The sequence below is a fragment of the Nyctereutes procyonoides genome, unplaced genomic scaffold, assembly GCF_905146905.1.
Source record: "Nyctereutes procyonoides isolate TBG_1078 unplaced genomic scaffold, NYPRO_anot_genome, whole genome shotgun sequence".
Lineage (NCBI taxonomy): Eukaryota > Metazoa > Chordata > Mammalia > Carnivora > Canidae > Nyctereutes > Nyctereutes procyonoides.
In genome coordinates, this window is record NW_026575049.1 from 7,848,263 (window position 1) to 7,870,881 (window position 22,619).

Genomic DNA, 22,619 nt, shown 5'->3' on the forward strand with positions numbered 1-22,619 from the left:
AAAGGTAGTTTTGTATGTACTGTGTTTCTTTGCAGAAATCAGGTCATAACTAGAAGTTTCTAATTTCCCTGTTGATCTGTGTTATGATAATTTTTAAGGCAGGCACATACCTTGCTAAAGATAGGCTTAACACTGTCTTTATATTCAGAATGTACATTTCAATTTGAACCTTTTTGAATTATTAGCTTTAGTAATAGATGTGTAAGTTACCACAATGAATTTCCCCCCTTGAAAAACAGTAAATCTGTGGAGGGCCTTCTTTGTCCCAAGATCTGTGGATAGGCATCAATGTGACATGGTTCCTACCCTGGCCAATGATTTAGTTGGAAATAGAAGACATGTTCCTATCTGGACTATTTAGAAATGCATTTAAAGATTGTGGTTTATGTAAAGATCATTGTTTATATTACCTACTGGATTTTTATAGGAAATTAATAGTGTTTATCTTCTTTATTGATTATAATATGACCTATAATTGTGTAATTTGAATATATTTTGATTAATCATGTTTGTTTTCTTCTATTTAACATAGTACTGATTCAAAATTAATAATATGCTAATCTTTCCAGGAGATCATGAATGTGGCAGTTCTAGTCAGAGAACACTTTCTGTCCAAGAGGCAGCTGCATATTTAAAAGTAAGCAGTACAATTAGAATTTTGATAGCTATATTCTTAAAGTTTATATAAATTATTACAACTTGTACAAAAGTACCACGCATTTGATTTCTTTAATTGTACTGTTAGAAGCTTGGGCCTGTTGTTTGGTGTAATGTGAGCATGCGTGAGCAGTGGGGAGAGGAAGGAGAAGGAGAAACAGAAACAGATTCCCCACTTACCCACTCAGCAGGCAGCCCGATGCAGGGCTCGATCCCAGGACCCTGGGATCATGACCTGAGCAGAAGGCAGATGCTTAACCGACTGAGCCACTCAGGTGCCACACGCCCGCCCCCCCCCCCGCCCCCATGTGACTTTTATTATATTGAGGTGATTTGCTTCTATTCTTACTTTGTTGAGTGTTTTTAATCATGAAGAGGTATTGATTTTGTCAAATGCTTTTTTTGCATCTGTTGAGATGAGCATGTGATTTTTATCCTTCATTCTGTTAATGTGTATCCCACTGACTGTTTTTTGTTGTTGTTTTTTTTTTTTTTGTATATTGGACCATCCTTGAATTCCAGGAGTAAATCCTACTTGGTCATGGTGTATGATCCTCTTAGTGTGCTGTCAAATTCATTTGCTAGCATTTTGTTGAGGATTCATCTGTATTCATCAAGGACATTGATTTGTATTTCTTTTCTTACAGTGTTTCTGTTTGGCTTGGCATCAGAATAATGTTGCTCTCATAAAATAAGTGCGAAAAAGTGTTCTCTTCAGTTTTTTGGAAGAAGTTGAGAAGGATTGGTAATGTTTGGTAGAATTCCCCAGTGAAGCCATTAAGTCCTGGGTTCTTCTTGTTTGAGAAGTTTTTGATTACTGATTCAGGCTCCTAACCAGTTACAGGTCTGTTCAGAGTTTCTATTTCTTTGTGATTCAGTCTTGGTAGGTTATATGTTTCTAGGAATTTATCTGTTTTTTTTCTCTAGTTTATTCCAATTTATTGGCAACTAATTGTTCATAATAATCTCTTATGATCCTTTGTATTTCTGTGACATCTGACTTGATATCTTTTCTTTCTGATTTTGAGTTTTCTTTTTCTTTTGAGGCTTTGTCAGTTTTGCTTATCTTTAAAAAAAAAAACAAACCAGCTGTTCTTTTTTTCCTATTCTCTGTTTTATTTATTTTTACTCTAATCTTTAATATTTCCTCCTAACTTTGGGCATAGTTTGTTCTTTCTCTAGTTCCTTAAGGTGGTTTATTTGAGAGCTTTTTTAATGTAGCTGTTTGTCACTATAAACTTACCTCGTAGTACTGCTTTTGCTGTATCTCATTAAAAGCTTTTGGGCTTCTTGAATCTGAATGTCCATTTCTTTCCCTGGATTTGGGAAATTTTCTGCCCATCTAGTGAATTTTTTAATTCGGTTATTCTTCTCCAAAATTTATTCTTTTTAATTTTTTCTCACTTTATTGATATTCTAATTTAATTTGTGTGTTGTTTTCTTGGGCTGGTTGAGCATCTTTATGACACTTATTTTGAGATTTTTGTCAGGTAACTCCTATACCTTTGTTCCTTTAGGGTCAGTTTTTGGAGATTAATTTGTTCCTTTAGTTAGGCCTAGTGTTACTGTTTCCATCATGTACCTTAGTACTTTGTCGGGATCTGTGCATTTGAAGACACAGTCATATTTCCCAGCCTTTAGAGATTGCCTTTGTGCAGAGGAAGACCTTTACCCATGAGCTCAAATAGAAATTCTGGGGTGCTCTCAAACCTTTTCTGTGGATGCATCTTCTCTGGATTTGTGGGTGTAAATTATCAACTAAAAAGGTTTTCCAGGTTTCTTTTGTCAAGATATTGTAATCTCTTGCTCCCTCTGGTGTCTGTTTGCTGTACTGTGGGTCCGCCTGGAGCAGCTACAAGCTGTCCTGCTCTTTTTTTGTTCTCAGCAACTCCCAGGTGTTTAAACTGAGTCAGGTCTCCTCAGTGCTCTGAGACATGATACAGAAGCCAGTCCCTTTGGCAGCTCCCTGAGAACTTGGGACATTGGACACATGTTCCAACTCTTTCTTTCCTCAGGGAGAAGCCAGGAGTTTCGGGTTTTTCTCCTGCTCGTTCTTCATCAAGCTGTGGAGAATGGCAGTGGCGAGTTCAGATCATCTCCTTTGTTCTCCATTGCCTCCAAGCTGTCAGTGCTTAGATTCGGGCAAGACAGAAACCAGACCTCTGGTAGCCCTCAGAAATTCTGAACATTAGAATTAGGTTTCAGTCTTTTCTTTGCCTCTTGAAGGAGAAGCCAGGAGTTGGGAATTTTCTTCTGGTTGCGCATGTTGTGCCATAGGGTGAGGCTCTGGTGAGCGAGTGCGACTAATTTTCCTACTGGCTTCCATGCTGCTTGTTTCACACTTGCTTGGGTTACAGGAGCCCTTTTTAACTAGTTTCTGGATTTCTTACAAAGGGAATTGGTCTGTGTATTGTTGAATTTGTGTCTGTATAGGGAAAGGATGGTCTAGGGCTTCCTATTCTGTCGTCTTGTTGATGTCACCGCCTCACTATTTTTTTTTTTATTTAGAATATAGTATAATTCTAAGGGTTTCAGCAAAGTTGTGAAGAGTTTCCCATGACATGCTTGTTAAAAAAGAGAAATACGGACTGTTTTTAACGTAGTTTAGATTAACTTAATCTACTTAATATAGATATCCAGAAGATGTTAAGACAGTATAATATCTTGGAGATTTAGATGTGGATTCACATTCTGGCCATATAGAAGCTGTGTGTCTTGGTAAAGTTCTTTCACTTTTCTGTACCTGTTTCTTTGTATGAAAGTGTACTTAATAATTCTTGTCAGAGTGATTGGGAGACTTAAGTGCTCAGTGCCTGATGGTTAGGGTGGTTTCCTAGTAAATTTTGCTTTTTTTCTGTGTTTCTTAGTTAATTAAATCCGAGTCACTCTGGAGAGAGTTTCTAATACCTTGCTACAGGATTTGTCTTCTCACCCTTCCTGGTTCTCATCTTCAGTTTCAGTTTTGACCTAGATAAGAACAGTGATGACAAACAAATTGTACAGAGTATAATAGCTAATAGATTGGATAGGTAAAGAATCGGGATCCAAAAAGATCTTAAATTAGGAGGAGTTTTGATTATGGGGATGGAAGAATTGCTAAATGGATTGTGGGGGTGGGAGCAAAGAAGGAATTGGATTGAGTAGGCTACAGAGATCATAAAGTATTCCTGAAAGAGGGCATAGCATGTGGGAATTCAAAGCAAGCAAGTAGTTTTTTATGAGATAGTTACAAATGTATTTATTTCTAGCAGTAGGAAAAACTGATCCCAACCAGCGCTTCCTTCCTCCTTCCTGCTTTCTCTTCTCATCCTCTCTCTCTCTCTTTCTCTCAGTTAAATATCTTAGGTAATGGCACAGATATGTGTTATGGTTGGTCATAAATTCCTGAAACAGGATTAATTTACACTTCAGAAGAACCTCGAGACTCTTAAAAGCTCCTGAATACTCTATTTAAAGGACTAAAGGGAAGGGATAAGGTTTGATTAGTAGTTATACTAGAGCTGAGGAAGAGGCAGGGGTTCCTATGGAAGGATGATACACTACCACCCCCATTTGATTGCCCCTATGGGTCATCAATAAGATAAAGTAAAAAGAAGGGACACAGAGAGCCAGGGTTGGGACAAGTCAGAATCTAAGCCAGGTAGCAGTAAGAGATGAGAGATTATTTCTACTAAAGATTGGCAATAGAGTAGTTATTGGACATATCCTTGCAGGAGTTGAGTTGGAAACTGCCTGTAATTGGGTTAAAAAAATTGAGATTAATGTCCCTGGAATTATTTTATGTTTTAGATTGGGTTTTACTTTTTTTTTTTAATTCAATATAATTTCTAAGCCAAGTTTTTACAAAAGATTTTTGATAGGTCCAGTTTTAATTAGTTAAGTGAAGTTATTTTGTTTTTTGTTTTTAAAGATTTTATTTATTCATGAGAGACAGAGAGAGAGAGGCGGGGGCAGAGACATAGGCAGAGGGAGAAGCGGCTCCCTGTGGGGAGCCCGATGCAGGACTCAATCCCAGGACCCCAGGATAATGACCTGAGCCAAAGGCAAACGCTCAACCACTGAGCTACCACCCAGGCGTCCCCCTTAAGTACTGTTTTTAATAATGTTTGTTTTTTCAATATATATAACATTAACTTATGCTCATGATTTAACTAATGGAAAAGAAAAGAGAAAAACATTTCAAAGTCACCACCTGAAGGTAACCACTCATTTTTGATTCATTTTTCTGTAGTCTTTTTTTAGCATTTTCATTCCTACAATTAGTATCACTATAAATCATAAATTAGAAATATTTCAAATTACAAGTATTTATATATGTTTTTTCCTTAAAATTATCATGAGAATTTTCTGATGTCATTGTCAGGTTTTTGAAAACTGCTCTTTTTATCACTGGATAATATTCCTTTGTATGATTGTATTGTGTCGTATTGGTTTGTGATTTGTCAGTACTATGAAAGCACTCTAATCTTTGCATATATAGTATATGATTTTCTGATTGTTTCCTTAGGAAATAGTTCTAGAAACTACTTGTTAAGGAGCATGAGCTTTTGTTAATGCTTTTGATATATATTGCCAGATTACTTTCTAATTTGGAATGGCCATTTAGCACAGTCTAGTCAAAATTGCTTATTTTACCCAAGTTCTAGTGTAAATATGGAAGAACCTCACTACAAAGCTGGTGTCAAAAACCCATGATAATACATATATTGTAGGCTCTCTGCTTCTGGAGAGAGGTCATACATTTCATGTATTTGTACTATGGTTTCACCAGCAGCACAATTAAGTTTTTGGATTCAGCAGTAGATGGGCCAAAGGATGCACAGAACTCCTATGAGTGTAAGCTGATTTTCCCCCAATTTCCATTGCATTTTAAGCACAATATAAGTAAATGCTTGGTGGAGTAAAATGAGTGAATAAGTAAGCCCCAGCAAAATTTTTTTTGAATTCTTGAATTTGATGCTTCACATTCCATTCTTATTTCTTCTACTTTGTCTTTCAAAGGAAATTTAAATAAACATGATGATTAACTTAAGTGATTTAAACACCCTTTTTCTAACTCTGCCAATGTTTTCTTGAAATTTTCATTTTTTTTTCCACGTTGATCATTTTTGAGAATGCAAGCTTGTTTTGATTTGTGAAAAGTTAAGAGGTCCCTCTGGTGGAACATTTAGGAAACACATAGCATTAAATTTTCATGAAGAGACCGAAACTTTTTACGTTAAATGGTAGAAGCTTTTTATGATAACTTTCCAACTAAATGGTGTAATTAATGGTGGTTCATTTTCTAGTTCATTTTTAAAACCTTTTGAAACTTCAACACAATATGCTTATGATTTGTGAAGAAAATGCTAGGAAAGAAAATAGCTGCAAAGTGCCGAATTATGAGGTTGGATAGGCTTTTATGGCCTAGCTTAGATTGCTAATCACTGCTAATAAAATTTTGTCTTTGTGGAAAAAATAAATGTTCTGAGAAATGGAATGATGGATACATTTTTTAAGAATTATAATCTATCAGGACGCCTGGGTGGCTCAGCTGGTTGAGCAGCCGAGTCTTGCTTTTAGCTCAAGTCATGATCTCAGGGTTGTGGGGAAAAGCCCCACATTCAGCTCTGCGCTCAGTATAGAATCTGCTTGTCCCTCTCCCTCCCCCTGTGCTCCTCTCCCCATGCTCTGTGTCAAATAAATAAATCTTTAAAAAGATTATTATAATTGGGGATCCCTGGGTGGCTCAGTGGTTAAGTGCCTGCCTTTGGCCCAGGGCGTGATCCTGTCCCACCTCCCTGCATGGAGCCTGCTTCTCCCTCTGCCCGTGTCTCTGCCTCTGTCCCTCTCTCTGTGTCTCTCATGAATAAATAAAATCTTAAAAAAAATTATTATAATTTATCAAGTACAATTTATCTTAGGATTCACTGCCTTTGGCCCAGGGCGTGATCGAGTCCCACATCCCTGCATGGAGCCTGCTTCTCCCTCTGCCTGTGTCTCTGCCTCTGTCTCTCTCTCTGTGTCTCTCATGAATAAATAAAATCTTTAAAAAAAATTATAATTTATCAAGTACAATTTATCTTAGGATTCACTTAATACCTCTGACCTCACAATGACCCAGCAAGGTGGGTGGTATCAAACCTACTTTATAAAGAAACTAAAGCTCAGAGAGATTTAATGATAACATCATTCAGCTAGTAAGTGGTAGACCTGGGAATAGAATTAAAATGCTTGCTTTTCTCACTATACTGTTCTGCCTCTTAGATGGAAGGACTGGGTTCATAACTACTAGTTTCATCTTTTGAGTGAGCAAGAGACTGACTCTGAATAAGGTTTAGGATTTGATCAAAGTAGATATATCTGCATAGATAGTGTACTTTTTTGTCTCCACTTGAGCCTATACATACAGCTAGTCAGTAGTGGAGTTGTGATCTTATCCTAGGCCTGCTTGATTTTAAGGCCATGTTCTTTCCGATATTCCGGATCTGAAAGATGAAGTGCCCATTGACTCATCAAGAGTTAAATCATAATTACTATTGATTTCTATGTCTCCTATTTTAATTAATTTCAAAGATAACATATATAGCATATATCATGTCACAATTAAACAGAATACTCCCTAACTGGAACGCCACATAGTTATTACTGTGTATATTACCATGTTGTGAGCTATTCAATAGGTTTTTAATCCTTACTCCTCCCTGTATCAGCATTTCTTTTCCTCCTTTCTAATGCTTTGTAGCTTTACTTAATGAGCTTTTCTTTTTTACATGAAATAGTATTATTTTTATACTGTGAAATTCTAAGTTCAAAGCACCTGATGTGAGTTTTAATAAAAATACATGTTTTTGCCAATGTTTTTGCAAATAAGGTAAATTTGGAATTGGGAATCATGAGTGTGTGTATGTTCACACATAGTATGTTAATAGGTTTGGTAAAGATTTAGGAAAATGTGCTTTGAATTTAGAAAGTTTTAAATGAAGTGGTCAGCCGTACATTGAGCTATTGCCTATAAGTAAATAGTAATAATAGTAATAGACTTGCTTTAAAAATTTGTGTCATCAGTGATTAGAAAATGGGCATTTTATGATGCAAGAATGCTTGACCTAAGAAATTGGCAAACTACAGCCCATGGACCTGTTTTTGTATGGCCTTCTAGTTGTGGTTTTACAACATTTTTAAAGGTTGCTTAGAATATATGTGGCAGAGACCAGAAATTTATATGGCTACCAAGCCTGAAATACACTTACTCTTTGATTCTTTAGGTGGCTACAAAAAAATGAATACCAAAATACTTTCCACTCTAAAAATCAGGAAGATGTTATGCATGCTAAGTGCCGAATTATGAGGTTGGATAGGCTTTTGTGGCCTAGCTTGGATTGCTAATCACTGCTAATAAAATTATAAAATATGTATATAAATTGCATTCCCTTGAAATGGTTTCATAAGTAAACCATTTGTCACTTATTAAATATATTGGCTACACATTTTTTTGATATTTATAAATAATGATGAAAGATCACACTTATTTTTTTTAAAGATAACAAGTAGTTTGTAGTTCTCTTTACCATCTAAAACCATCCTGGTAGTAGTAACACATAAGTAATGATACATAGCAAGATTAGTTTTGCTTCATAAAACTTTTTACATTTTCAATTTGATATATTAAAAAAAAAAAAAACTAAATGTTAGCATGAGCTGTTTAATTAACATAAGCCAGGAAAAAGATTCAACTCTTACTTCTTCACAAAAATTCAATTTATAATACTATAGAACTCTGAACATTTGTGGAAGTAACAGCCTGTTTCAGACCTTAATGTTCTCTTTAAATTCCTTAATGAAGTTTTACATTAATTATCAATTGTTTTTTGTATTTCGTGTATTCACAAAGGGACATTCCATGGTGGGGCACCTGGGTGGCTCAGTCAGTTAAGCATCTGCCTTCAACTCAGGTCATGATCCCACCACGGTCCTGGGATCAAGCCCCATGTCAGACTCCCTGCTCAGTGGGGAGCCTGCTTCTCCCTCTCTCTCTCTCTCTCTCTCTCTCTCTCTCTCTTCAGCTCCCCCTGCTTATATGTGCACACACCCTCTTTCTCACTCTCAAATAAATAAAATCTCTTTTTTTTTTAAAAGGACATTCCATGGTTCTGTTGTATTCCAGATAGTAAGTAGATATTAGGTAGAATTAACATGGGGAAGGAAAACAAAATGGGAAAATAACAAGATACCCTTTTCTTACCCTTATTGTCTTTTTTTTTTTTTTACCCTTATTGTCTTATAACTAAAGGTTTTAAACTCATTGTTCCTCCACATACTTAGCTTATTAGAGTATGTGTCCTTGTTAGTATGAGTCATTATGTACATTTTTAAGGATAATTAATGAAGGCAGTAGTGCTATTTATAATATCTTCAGCCTCCTAAATTTTTTATAAAATTTAAATATATGTAAAATATATAACTAATAAATTAAGAAATTTATGTCTTTGCATTATTTGAAGCTGACATATATAGTTTAGCTTTGAGTTCTGTGTAATACAAAAATGTCATTATATCTTGCATATTGTTTTAATGAAGAACATATAAATAAATATAGGTAAATACAGCATTTATGTTTCATTGATTTTTAAAAAAATATCCATGGCTTATGATTTCACTTATACACGAGATCTAAAAAAACAAATGAACAAACATGCAGAAACAGACCCATAGAGAACAAACTGGTAGTTGCCAGATGGGAGGGGTTAGGGGATGAGCAGGACTAGTGAAGGAGAGTGGGAAGTTCAGGCTTCCCATTATGAAATGAGTAAGTCATAGGGATGAGAGGTACAGCCTAGGGAATAAGGTCAGTGGTATTACAGTGGTATTATATGGTGACAGATAGTAGCTGCACTTGCAGGGAGCATTGCATAAACTGTTGGGACTACATCTAAATAAAAAGCTTATGCCCAGTAAGGGAAACAGCCAATAAAACTAAAAGGCAACCTACAGAATGGGAAAAGATACTTGCAAGTGATATATGCAACACAGGGTTAGTATCCACAATATATAAACAACTTATAAGACTCAATGCCCAAAAAACAAATAATCCAATTAAAAAATGGGCAGAAGACATGAACAGACATTTCTCCAAATAAGACATCTAAGTAGCCAACAGACACTTGAAGAGATGTTCAGCATCACTCATAATCAGGGAAATACAGATTAAAACTACAATGAGATGTCACCTCACGTCTGTCAGAATGGCTTAAATAAAGAATATAAGAAAACAACAAGTGTTGGCGAGGATGTGGGGGAAAAAGGAACCCTCATGCACTATAGGTGGAATGCAAACTGCTACAGCCACTGTGGAAAATAGTGTGGAGTTTCCTCAGAAAGTTAAAAAATAGAACTACCCTATAATCCAGCAATCTCACTACTGAGTATTTACCCAAAGAATGTGGACACACTAATTCAAAGTGGTACATGCACCCCTGTGTTTATAGTGTTTATAGTAGCATTATTTACAATAGCCTATATATGGAAGAAGCCCAAGTGTCCATTGGTTGATAAATGGATAAAGACAATGTGGTCTATATAGCTATATATATATAGATATATAATGGGATATTACTCAGCCATAAAAAGAAATGAAATCTTGCCATTTACAACATGATGGATCTATAGAGTATAATGCTAAATGAGGTAAGTCAAAGACAAGTATCATACCAAATCACTTAAATTTTTATAGCCCTCATTCATAAGTACACGTTTTTATAGTTAAAAATATATATAAATTGCATATTGTTTTACTTTTCTAAGCATACAGCTATTTAGCTGTCATCGTGATCGTTTCTAAATGCATTCCCTTGAAATGGTTTCATAAGTAAACCATTTGTCACTTATTAAATATATTGGCTACACATTTTTTGATATTTATAAATAATGATGAAAGATCACACTTATTATTTTTTTTAAAGATAACAAGTGGCTTATAGTTCTCTTTACCATCTAAAACCATCCTGGTAGTAGTTACACATAAGTAATGATACATAGCAAGATTAGTTTTGCTTCATAAAACTTTTTACATTTTCAATTTGATATATTAAAAAAAAACTTGCCAGTTCCATAATAGGAAGTAAATTGCACTAATCAAATGATAAACCCTAACTTCCAGTGCTATTGAAGAATCTGTTGATAAAATGCAATAGCTATTACTTATAAAAATTCTTTTTTTTTAAAGGAGCAGGTTTTTTTTTTTTTTTTTTTTTTAAGAGAGAATCTTAAGCAGGCTCCACTCTCAGTGCAGAACCCAACATCTGGCTTGGTCTCACGACCTTGAGCTGAAATCAAGATTCAGATGTTCAACTGACTGAGCCACCCAGGCACCCCTTAGAGGAGTTTTTAAAAATGACTTCTTACTGCTACTTTTAGAAGTTCATTCTTTGTACTTAAAAAAGTACATAAAGATATAAAATTGAATAGAACATTAAGCTCCGTGAACCCAGGCAATTTTGACAGTTTTGCTTAGTGCTACATCTATCTCTAGGTCCTAGAACAGTACCTGGCACATATTGGACCCTCAAAAATTATTCGTTGACTAGATTTTCAATGGTATTAATTACAGTGTTACTTGATATATTGAAAAAATTGGTAACACTCTTAACATTCATTAATAAGGGGTTGACTAAAATATAAAATCACCAGCCATACAGTAGAAACACTATTTTCTTGGAAAAAAGTAGATTGTTCCATGTTTATTGGCACTGACACAATATTTCATTTTGTGATAAATGCAAGTGGAATAACAGTATATTTAAAATGATACCACTTTTATTTTTAATGTTTTGATTTAAAAATACATAATCCACCTAGTTTAAGAACAGCAGTTCTTAAACCTTTATGATTTCAGTACCCTGTTACAGTCCTAAAACTACACTGAATATGGTAGATAGATAATTTTGATACATATTTACCTTATTAGAAATTTAAGCAAATTTTAAATTGTGTAAAATAAGAATGAACTAATTACTTGTTAACATAATGTATTTTTATGAAAAATAACTGTTTCCCAAAATAAAAACGCTTAGTGAGAAATGGCATTGTTTTACATTTGTGCAAATCTTTTTAATCTTTACTATGTAGGCTAATAAAAACTGGATTTTCATATCTGCTTCTGTTTTGGGTCTGTTTCAATGTTTTGGCTGAAGTACATCAAGAAAATCTAGTCTCATACAGATACGTAGTCAAAACGGGAACATTTTAATACTCTTTTCAGATAATTGTAGATATTCTTTGTTGATACTGCATCGAAACTCTTTAAGAGGTAGTTTCTTCAAGATTAGTTGCAATGTGCAGTTTGAAGCCATATCAGTGATTTTTGTAAAGTCTGTCTCTAAAGTCCTTTGTTTTGCATGTAAAATAGATCTTTTACCTATGCAAGATTTAATAACTCCTGCATGGTTCATTTGGAAAATACTAGTTTGCTGTTTATGCAGATATTCCCAATGTTGACATCTTTCATTATGCCATACCACAAAGTCACATTCTTTAATATTACTCAATTTCATTGCAAAAATTTTTAAGTATTGTGAAGTCATCAAACTCCTAGTAATGGATGCAACTTTTTCTAAATTTTACTTTTCACTTGAAAGCTTGAATGTTATCATTGGTAACAAAGTCAGCTGTTTTTCTTTAGTTGACATGCTTGCTTCATTTACTTACTGAGAAAATGTCAGTGAAACAGGCAAGTCTGAATAGTTTGCCATTTGTTCATCTAAAAATATAGGGTTCTATAAAAAAAATTAGCTAATTCACTTTTATCACAGTGATACTTAAAAGACAAATTATATTTCAGAAAACCCCGAAATCTGTAAATGTAAAAGAACCAAAAAGAAAATATAACAAAATATTAACTGTACTTATCTTAGGAAGATGGGGAAATTGTGACTTTTTTTCCCCTTTCATTTTTCTGCAATACAGTTTTGTTATGTAATACAGTTTCAAGTGTTATATAAAGATAAAAGTATGGTATTTATAGTATAGCTTATAGAGTCAAATGAATATGAATTATTAGGAATAGTTATGTTCTCTATTTTCCTTATTAGGATATAGGCCCTGAATATGAAGATATATTTAATATTTCTTTGAAGTGGATTTTAGAAAATGGAAAAGATGTTGGAATAAGGTAAAGGATTTAATTTCCACTTTGACTACTTTGTAGTATAAGAAGTAATTTTGCCTCTAAAGTCTCCTTAATTATTTTTAACTAGGTGTGTTGGTTATGGCCCTGAGGAGCAATTGACAAACATAACCGATGTGCAGTTCTTACAGTCCACAAGACCACAGATGTCTTTCTGGTGTCGCTTTCGACGTGCTTTTATTACTGTCACCCACAGGTTATTGTTGTTATGCTTAGGTAAGTTATTGGGATGAGAAAGAAGATACATGGCAGTCTAGAATTTTTATAGCTGTGTTTCACCAAATGGCAGGGTTGAGAATTTACTTCTGTGATAGTTGCCATTATAAATCACATACAGAAGCCTTCACTAGGGTAGAATAATATTGAAGCTGTTTTTTTTTTTTAAATAATGTCAGTATTTAAGGGCTTAGAAAACAGTGCTATAAGTGGAGGTGGAATAAAACTTTATTATAAGAATGTCATAAAAAAGACATAGATTATCTTTAGAAAATAGAACAGGAAATATGAAAAGCTGATTTTCAAAATGATAAAGTATAAATTAAGTTCATTAAAATTATTATTAATTTAAAAAATATAATTTACCTGCATTAAAATTTTTACTTGGGTTCCTTGATTTTATGTGACTTTTGATTGATTATAGAAATTTAGAAGATAACGCATTTATTTCTTTTCTCTAAGTCCTTTAAAAATAATTTTCCTAAGATGTAGTATGTTTATGGTCTTTGGAAACCCACTTTTCTGATAGTTTAATGTGGCAAAGGAAAAAGCTTGTGAAACATAGTTATGCTGTTTTCAAAAAAATAATAGAATTTAAAATGTTCAGCTGTCAACATCATGGAAGAAATGGTTTCTAGAGAGATTAAGTGAAACTCTGGAAAATGCTCAATACTAAATTGTTTTATGCGGTTGTAATTTATGTAGGTAATTCAACCTACTGTTATGAAGGCTCATTCCATTATCCTATTATGGCAGTTAAAATAATCACTGTGGAAACTATCATAAGATTTCTCTTTTTGCTTTGTTTTGTTAACATCAGATTTAACGACTAGACCAATAACTTCAGATGGCAGTGAATATTATTGAATGTCACTGAGCACAATTTTTCAAACACAAAACTTATAAATATTGCAGGTGTTGTGATGGTTTGTGTCGTTCTGCGTTACATGAAATATCGCTGGACAAAAGAAGAGGAGGAAACAAGGCAGATGTATGATATGGTGGTAAAGATTATAGGTATAAGTATTTGTAAAAATCTAAACTATTTCTATAATAGTAATTATGTGATAAATTATAACATGATCAATGATTGATTCATTTGTAAATTTATCATTTCAGATGTTTTACGAAGTCATAATGAAGCTTGCCAGGAAAATAAAGACTTACAACCTTACATGCCTATTCCACATGTGCAAGATTCCTTAATACAACCTCATGACAAGTATGTTCAAAGTATTACAAGTTTAAGTAGAACAGAATGTTGGTATAGTATTTTCTGAAGTTGTGAAGATTATATCGGGAATTGAAGCCTTTCTCAAGTAGAGCTGTTCTGTACAGGCTTTATTTTTTGTACTTAAACTCTCCTTCCTTTTTAAATTCCCTTCTGTTCTGATTTTGAGCAGCGTAAAGACAACTGGATTTCTAAATCATGATCACTTTTATACGTTTTATTTTTATCTTCACCTTATTTCCTTTAATTTCATCTTCATAAATTGACAGATAATAGTGATGTTAATAACGCCTTAAATATTTTGTTAATGAAACTTTTTCAGTAAAAGTACTAAATAATGACTTCTTGAAAATAAATGATTCCATATCCTACTGTAGCATTCTTCACCATAGCAACACCTCAGAATCATTAGTGGAGTTGGGGAGGGGGCGGATTACTGATGCTTCACCTCTGAAGAATGAAATTCAGTAAATTTGAGGTGAGCTTTAGGCATCTAAGTCTTTTTTGAAAAAATTTTGTAGGCAATGATAAGGAAAATCAGAAATAATAATAACCCTTGCCTTCAATTAGTAATACTTGAAAAAGATGACAAGCCAAGATGCCAGTAAATTTGTCATTTTGTTCACATGATAGAAAAAAAATGAAGAAAGTCTGGGATAGAGCTGTTGACTTCCTTGCTGCTAATGAGTCAAGAGTTCGCACAGAGACACGAAGAATAGGTGGTGCAGATTTTCTAGTTTGGCGATGGATCCAACCTTCTGCCTCCTGTGACAAAATATTAGTAATACCTTCTAAAGTATGGCAAGGTCAAGGTATGTATTTTTAAACAACAAAAATAAACATAGTGTTTTTCCAATTTTTTTCAACTATGAAAGTCTTAATATGTTTAAGGTAAAATACTACTGTTGAAAAATGCAAGGGCAAAGCTTCCTTTGCAGTTCTATTCCATAGAAGGAATTACTGTTAGCTTTCTTATATATCCTTTCTTCTTTCAAAGATAAACATAATGGTTTGTCTTTACCATAAGAGAACACTACATACATTATTGTGATTTTTTTCCCTTTTTTACTTAAAACAACTTAGTATTATAGATCTAACTGCATTCTTTTTCCTTAATTTTTATGCAAATATGGCAATTTATGTTTTACATTACATAAAACATATAAAAGTGGAACATAACTTTTTAATTGCTTTTTTTTCCAAGTTTTGTTTGCCTCTTTTTCATTGAGACCCATCCACCTGCCCTGTGCCACATAGCTCTTATGGCTTTCTTTCCGTATTTTTCTCTATGTTTTCATGGTTTCAAAAACAGGTGTATATAAGTATATAGGAGGGCTTGGTGATTGATTGCCTTAGGTTCCCAAATCTCTGCTAGTGATAACTGTTACCTCACTTGAATTTCTTGTATGGTTAGTTGCAAATGAAAATTGTGCAGTTTAATGTGCATTTCAGAACTAGTAGTGAGTTGAGTTTCTTTAAATCTTGTTGGGTAAAAGCATATTTATTCAATGTTTGCTAAACATAGTATTTATGAGAAAGTTAATCGTTTTGAAAAAAATTGCGAACAAGTATAATCCAGACACTTCCTTTCTTCTCTAATTTTCACTTTCAAAGAGCTTGAATGATCATAGTGTTCAATAATCATGGCATAAAAATGATGCTTTGATGATATCAAAGATGGCACTAAACATTAAACTTTTTGTTTTAAAAGGTGTCTACAGAAGGGTCCTATAAAATGAAAACAGAGTGCAAAGCCAGTCAGATCTGATTACTGTAGTGTTTGATTATAAATGGTTGTGGATTCTCAACCTGATTTTTTCATACAGCTGGCAATTGGTGCTTATGTATGCATAGGAAGTTCTAGAAATGGCCATTATTTTGTTCATATGGATTTATTTTTATCATTGTAGTTGTCTTATTTTTAAAATATGAGATTTTCAAGATCAATCTAGAGAAAATTTCTTGACATAAGTAATTCAGATTGTTCTAAATTAGTGGGAGGGATGACAGACTCTGTGTGAAATTGGATGCTCCATATCTAGAATATAAAACCTCAAGACTATTATTTTCATTTTACCATTTTCTTTCGATAGGAGAAGACTGTATAAGTATGATGTAAGACAACTTTGGGTCAGTTCTAAGTTGTAAAACTCAATATGAATCAATAGAGTAGTTCTAAAATGTTTTGCTATTTTGTTTCATCAAAGTTTCCTATAGTAAATGTTTACAAACTATATGCCAAGTACTGAGCTATCTTAATTTGAATACTTCTAAATGTACACTGTGAAGAATTATAAAATCAGTCTCCCTTTACTTGAGAGTCTTTGATTAAAAAAAAAAGTTACAGTGAATGAATTACTGAACCTAGAAAGAAATTAAGAATAAAATAAGACACCTGTTGTTTAGTAAATTGAAAAAAAAAATGGCTGAGATTATGTTATCCTAAAGGCAGAAAATCCTGAGGTAGAACCTAGTAGCCATTAGCTTGAAATACCAATTCAAATTTTTAGAGATTTGAAAGGCTATAGACTCCTATCAAGAGATTTGAATTCTTCAAGCCATTAGCTTGAAATACCAATTCAAATTTTTAGAGATTTGAAAGGCTATAGACTCCTATCAAGAGATTGGAATTCTTTTAAGAATTTGATCATAAAAGAATTTGTTATAGGAGCAGAATAATGAGAAGTTGGTGGGATATTTCTTAATGATAATTATCTATATTGCCTTATTTAAGAACATATGGCCCTGATAAAAAGAGAATTTATTTTAAATATTAATTACATTTTATGCCATTGAGTGTATAGTCTATCTAAATATAAGTGATTGACTTTGCTTGTTAAAAATATTAATACGTAAACTAAGTTTTGCTTTCATTTAAATGTATCTGAACACATGTGCTATAAATATGGTTATATAGTGAGGGGTTTGGGTTGTTTAAAAAGATGGTTTAATTTATTAACAGGCTTGATGTTTATCCTCTTATAAATAACAGTGGTTTAATTAAAAGGTACATGGCTGGAGGGTTGATAATTATAGTATCTTTTGAATTCACTCCCACTACAAGCTGTTTTCATTTAATTGTATTTTTTTCCAAGTAATTGTTAAATAATCAACCTTATTGAATTTTTAGTTCATTTTCTAAAGGATAGTTAAGTATAAATTGCATTCTTATGTAGCGTTAGTATCTCCAGTGGTATTTTAAAGTGCCAGTTAAACATCAAATTTTACCTGCTTGGGAGAATTATTTATGTTTCTGATGAATATAGTCTTCAGAATAAACAACATTCAGTTGAAGCATCCAAACATAGTTCTTGAGGTATTTGAAATGTATCATTATTTAGTAACCACTGTCTCTGCTTATACCAGGAGATGATTACAATTTAGTTAGGGAGACAAAGTATATGTCTTAAAAATCAGTTTGATCTTCACAACTACTTTTTGACTAGAGTTGGCCAGGAATAACTTCTAGATCCATTATTTATGGAAACTTGGGTCTAGGCTAGGATAAGATGATATTAATGCTTCTGTTTTCTATGGTTCATTCCCTGCTTGCCCAGGCCAATATTGGAATTTCAAGGAACTCAGATTGCCTGCAACTAAAAGGTCATTTAAGGACACAATCTATATATATACTGCTAGAGGAGTCTGTCTGGGTGGTACTAGAGTTCACAGACTTTCTTAATCTGGGATTTTGCAAAAATTTTTCATGTGTAGTGGCCATTTCCTCATACCATATCAGGCACTGTTAGGACATTCACACCCTAGACATTTCTTTTCACTAGGTACTTCTGAAATCTTTCATTAATATACTCGTGTCTATTTTTTTTCCAAGTTTTTATTTAAATTACAGTTAGTTAATGTACAGTGTAATAGTAGTTTTAGATGTTGGATTTGGTGATCATCACTTACATATAACACCTAGTCCTCATCACAGGTGCCCCCTTTAATCCCTGTCACCTATTTAACACATCAGTATACTCTTTAGCCATTAACTTATCCTTTAAACTTTCCTGATATATATATATATATATTAAATCCCCAGACTCTCCAGTTCTTCCATGTACCTACTTTTTCCAGTTTTTCAGTCTTCCTCCTATCTTTCTTTTCCTGTCCATCTTAGTTTCCATAACCCATTCCTCCAACCCTTTTCTTGCTAGTACCCTTAAGTCATTACCTATATCCTTCATCTTAGCCTAGTAAATTCCAACCAAGGATGAAACTATTTTGTCGATGCCTTGCTATGGATAGGGAGCTGAGCATAGCAGAAAGTCATACAGTTCTACAGACTGGTACATCATAAGTAATTTCAATTAGGCCCTCAGCACTGTCTGACTTTCATGTTCTCTTTTTTAAAAAAAATAATTAAATGCAATTTGCCAACACATAGTATGATACCCAGTGCTTATCCCATCAAGTGCCCTCCCTGACTTTCATGTTATATTTTACTGGTCACTTAACTTTCCTACTCAGTAACAATTTTAGATCTCTCCATCTTTTCAAACCTTTGCCTGTCTCCTGATTCTCAGTCGTTGACTTGAATAGAAGCAATCAGATTGTACCTTCTACAGATTTCCACAACCAAATCTATAAAATTGCCAGAATCTACACTCACCCTCACCTCCTATTGGAATTGCGGAGTTTTCTCACTTAACAAAGACCTGAGCCCTTCCCTCCATAGAGAGTGGGATCTAAGTCCTCTGGGTCCCATTCCCTCCAGTCTTCTCAAGTATCTTTGCTTACTGTGTTCTAAATCCCTGCCTCTATGGGTTCTTTTCATCAGTACTTAAACATGCTGTATAGTCTTTCTCATCTTTTAAGACCTGTTGGAGACTACATTGTTCTTTAGCTATCACTCTGTCTCTCCCTCCCTCTCTCTACCTATTTATAGCCAAATAGCAATGAACAGTTTATTATACTCATTATTTTTACTTTTTCACTTCTGTTTTATTCTTCAACTGACTCCAATCTATTTTCCATCCCCATCATTCCAAGGAAACAGTTCTTAGACATTCCTATTGCTATACCAAGTAGACATTTTTCTCTTCTTATTTTACTTGACAATGTTAACAGTTGAGCCTGCTTTAAAACTTTCTTTTGGCTTTGGGCTACTTTTTTTTTTTTTTTTTTTTTTTTTTTTTTTAGCTTTCCTGCTACCTTGACCATTTTTTCGATCTTCTTTTCTAAGTTTTCTTCTTTTCCCAGATCTCTTAAGTGTTGGGAATTTCCCAAGGCCATCTTTTTTTCTCATTCTACCTGTCTTCCTTCCACCTACAGATGATGTCAAGCTGCGACTTGATTTATCATTGGTATGTTGATAACTCTCAAATTTGTATCTTGAATTAAATCCTCTGGTTTTCAGATTTTTATTCCCATCTGTATACTTGTCTACCAGGATATGAACACTACAAATTCAGCATGTGCATGAATTCAGTATCTTCTCTTGCTAAACGGACCTCTTCCCCTAGTATTCTTGTCTAATTAATGATGATAACCCTTCTCAGTTGGTTCCACCATAAACTTGGGAGTAATCCTTAATCTCTTCCTTACCTCCCACGTATAATCTTTAAATAAGTCATGTCAAATCTATTCCATATGTCTTGGATTCTATCTGCATACTTCCATCAGCATTGTTGGTCTATGTTATCCACATTAGTATCATCTCTCAGACGACTATAATAACCTTCTAAATGGTCTCCTTGCATTCAATTTTGTTTCTACTTAGTTGATTCTTTATGAGTCTATATTTAACAGTTATAATTTTAAAAGATCTCATCAAATTATTATTCCTTACAAAACTTGGAATGGTTTTCTATTTCTTTTATGGCAATGTCTAAACTCTTCAGTGTGATCTACATGGTCCTTAATAATCTGACCTTTCTCTCATAAGGCTCTAATGTTCCCTCTCTAGCCACAGTGGCTATCTTTTAGTTACTTGACTACACTGAACTCCTTTTTGCCTCAGGGGCTATATGTAAACTAACACAATTGCTTGAAATGTCCTTTATACCTCTCTTTACTCTGCCTACTTTTAATTTTTTTTAAAGATTCTATTTATTTATTCATGAGGTACAGAAAGAGAGAGAGAGGCAGAGACATAGAGGGAGAAGCAGGCTTCCTGTGGTGAGCCTGATGTAGGACTCAATCCCAGGACCTCAGGATCATGACCTGAGCCAAAGGCAGATGCTGAACCACTGAGCCTCCCAGGTGCCCCTACTCTGCCTACTTTGGTTTATTCTTTAAGTCCTAGAATAAATTTTACTTCCTCAGTGAAGTGTTATCTGATACTTCCAGACCACTTTAAGTTACTTTCATACTTCCGGTATTCTTCCTTCTTAAGATTTACCATAATTAACAGTTTGTTTGTTTTTTGACACTCTTTCTCAATTCTCAAGTCTCTCAGCCCCTTGGTAAACTGCAAGACTCTGTGAGAATAATGATTGTACTCTCTGATGTACTTTAACTTCCAGGGGTCTGGCTTCCAGTAAAAGCATGCAATGAATATTTTTGAAAAAACTGAATAACTGAATACCTTTCAACAAAGTGGAACAGTGACAAATAGTAAAACTAATTTTTTTTGTAGCATTTCATTTAGATAGAAGAAATTCACCGCCAAATAGCTTGACGCCATGTCTAAAGATTCGAAATATGTTTGACCCAGTTATGTAAGTATCACGATCAGAGGTACATGTAATTTTTATTTGGAATATTTGGAATATTCTTATAATGCTATGTCTGTAATTGAATAGTCTCTTTTACCTTTGAATCTCTGCAAAAATGTTAAGCTTTGCTTTTCTTCCTCTTTTGTTAAATTTTAGGCAAAGATTTGACCAAAAGACTTAGATGTATAGTAATTTGCTAAACTTCTACAAATCTTTGTATGTACTGTGAATCCCATAACAGATAAATGCTGAGTCAAATTGATGATACACAGTGATAAACAGTACCCTTTATTAAATGTTTAAGTCTCTTCTGCCAACATTCTTTGCCTCAGTCAGCAATTTAGATAAAAATAACCTGCTATTTTTGAACTTCCAATCTCTAATTGTAAAAATATTTTCTGCAAAGATGTACACGCTTTTCTTTCTGTAAGTCGTTTACTTGCTCATGCAATATTTGAGAAACTTTTCTTTCTATGTAATTATAGCAGCACATGCATCTGGAGATTAGCACAGGCAAAAGTTACTGCCTTAGAAGCTGTAATATTTCATATATAAGCATAATAATTTTTAGAATTTGCTTCCTAGAGGTGATTGCTTATTTGTCCAGTGATATGATAGGTCAGATTCTTTTTTGTAAAAAGAGTCCAGATAGTGGAAACTGTATTATATATTACATATATAAAATACCCATAAGTCTCCTTTAATAACTCATTTATTTCAAGAAATAGTTGCTATAAGATTCCAAATAAGTGACAACATAATTGGAAATGTGGAGAAGCACTGTTATATATGTACACAGCCCTCTCCGTTTTGTATAGGTAGACAAAAACACTTAGCAGTGTGATGATCCCTCTACTGGGAAGTTTACCTCATACCTTAGGGATTAGGAAATCACTGACAGTCCAATATTTTGTTACCTAAGGTAAAGATTTATGATTTAAAGTGTAGCTGCCTTCCCTTTAGCCCACCATCTATATCTCACAAGTGAGACAAATATGCATTGGTGCAGCAGGAAATCTTAAAGCTCTTAACACTTGGTAGGAGGAGAAAAAAGAAATGACAATAGGTACATAAAATTTCAGACCTAAAAATGACCCCACATTTGTTCTGCTCTGGTAGGCTAATCCTTCACTGCCTCAGCTCTGTACATTTTTTTTTTTTTAGCTCTGTACATTCTTAGGGGAAGTGAGAGAAGGTCTGGAAATGTGAATGCTAATATTTTAAAAAATCTATCTACTGCTAGTAACAAACATTTACTTAACTTCTAATTTTAACAATATGTGGTTTTGAAACTACCCACATTCTGGTAGGATAGATATGTTATAAGAGAAAATGGCTTTTTACTGAGTAGGAGTATGGTTGTTGATTTTTGTTTTCATTTTTAGGGAAATAGGGGATCAGTGGCATTTGGCAATTCAAGAAGCAATTTTAGAAAAATGCAGTGATAATGATGGCATTGTTCACATTGCAGTAGACAAAAATTCACGTGAGGTAAACTGACTTTTACTATTGAATTCTACATTTTGGATTTGTTGCTACTAAACTAAGACTGTTTCCTTTTTCTTTCTTTCTTTTTCTTTTTTTTTTTTTTTATTATCACAGGGTTGTGTATATGTTAAATGTCTGTCTCCAGAATATGCTGGAAAAGCTTTTAAGGCATTACATGGCTCTTGGTTTGATGGTAAGAAGTTTG

At 33.8% G+C, this 22,619-nt stretch overlaps 1 protein-coding gene across 2 annotated transcripts in view; it reads left to right on the top strand.

Annotated features, from left to right (window-relative positions):
* The window catches only part of LEMD3 (LEM domain containing 3), a 73,003-nt gene that overhangs the window by 33,503 nt on the left and 16,881 nt on the right, over positions 1-22,619 (top strand). For both annotated transcript variants that reach the window (XR_008664891.1, XM_055328669.1), the window contains exons 4-12: positions 570-637; positions 12,726-12,805; positions 12,891-13,036; positions 13,952-14,053; positions 14,156-14,258; positions 14,901-15,079; positions 20,848-20,929; positions 22,312-22,417; positions 22,529-22,607. Coding sequence is in view for 1 of the 2 variants with exons in the window: in XM_055328669.1 (XP_055184644.1) it covers positions 570-637; positions 12,726-12,805; positions 12,891-13,036; positions 13,952-14,053; positions 14,156-14,258; positions 14,901-15,079; positions 20,848-20,929; positions 22,312-22,417; positions 22,529-22,607 (945 nt within the window). In the remaining variant the exon portion in view is untranslated. The remainder of the gene's footprint in view (positions 1-569; positions 638-12,725; positions 12,806-12,890; positions 13,037-13,951; positions 14,054-14,155; positions 14,259-14,900; positions 15,080-20,847; positions 20,930-22,311; positions 22,418-22,528; positions 22,608-22,619) is intronic.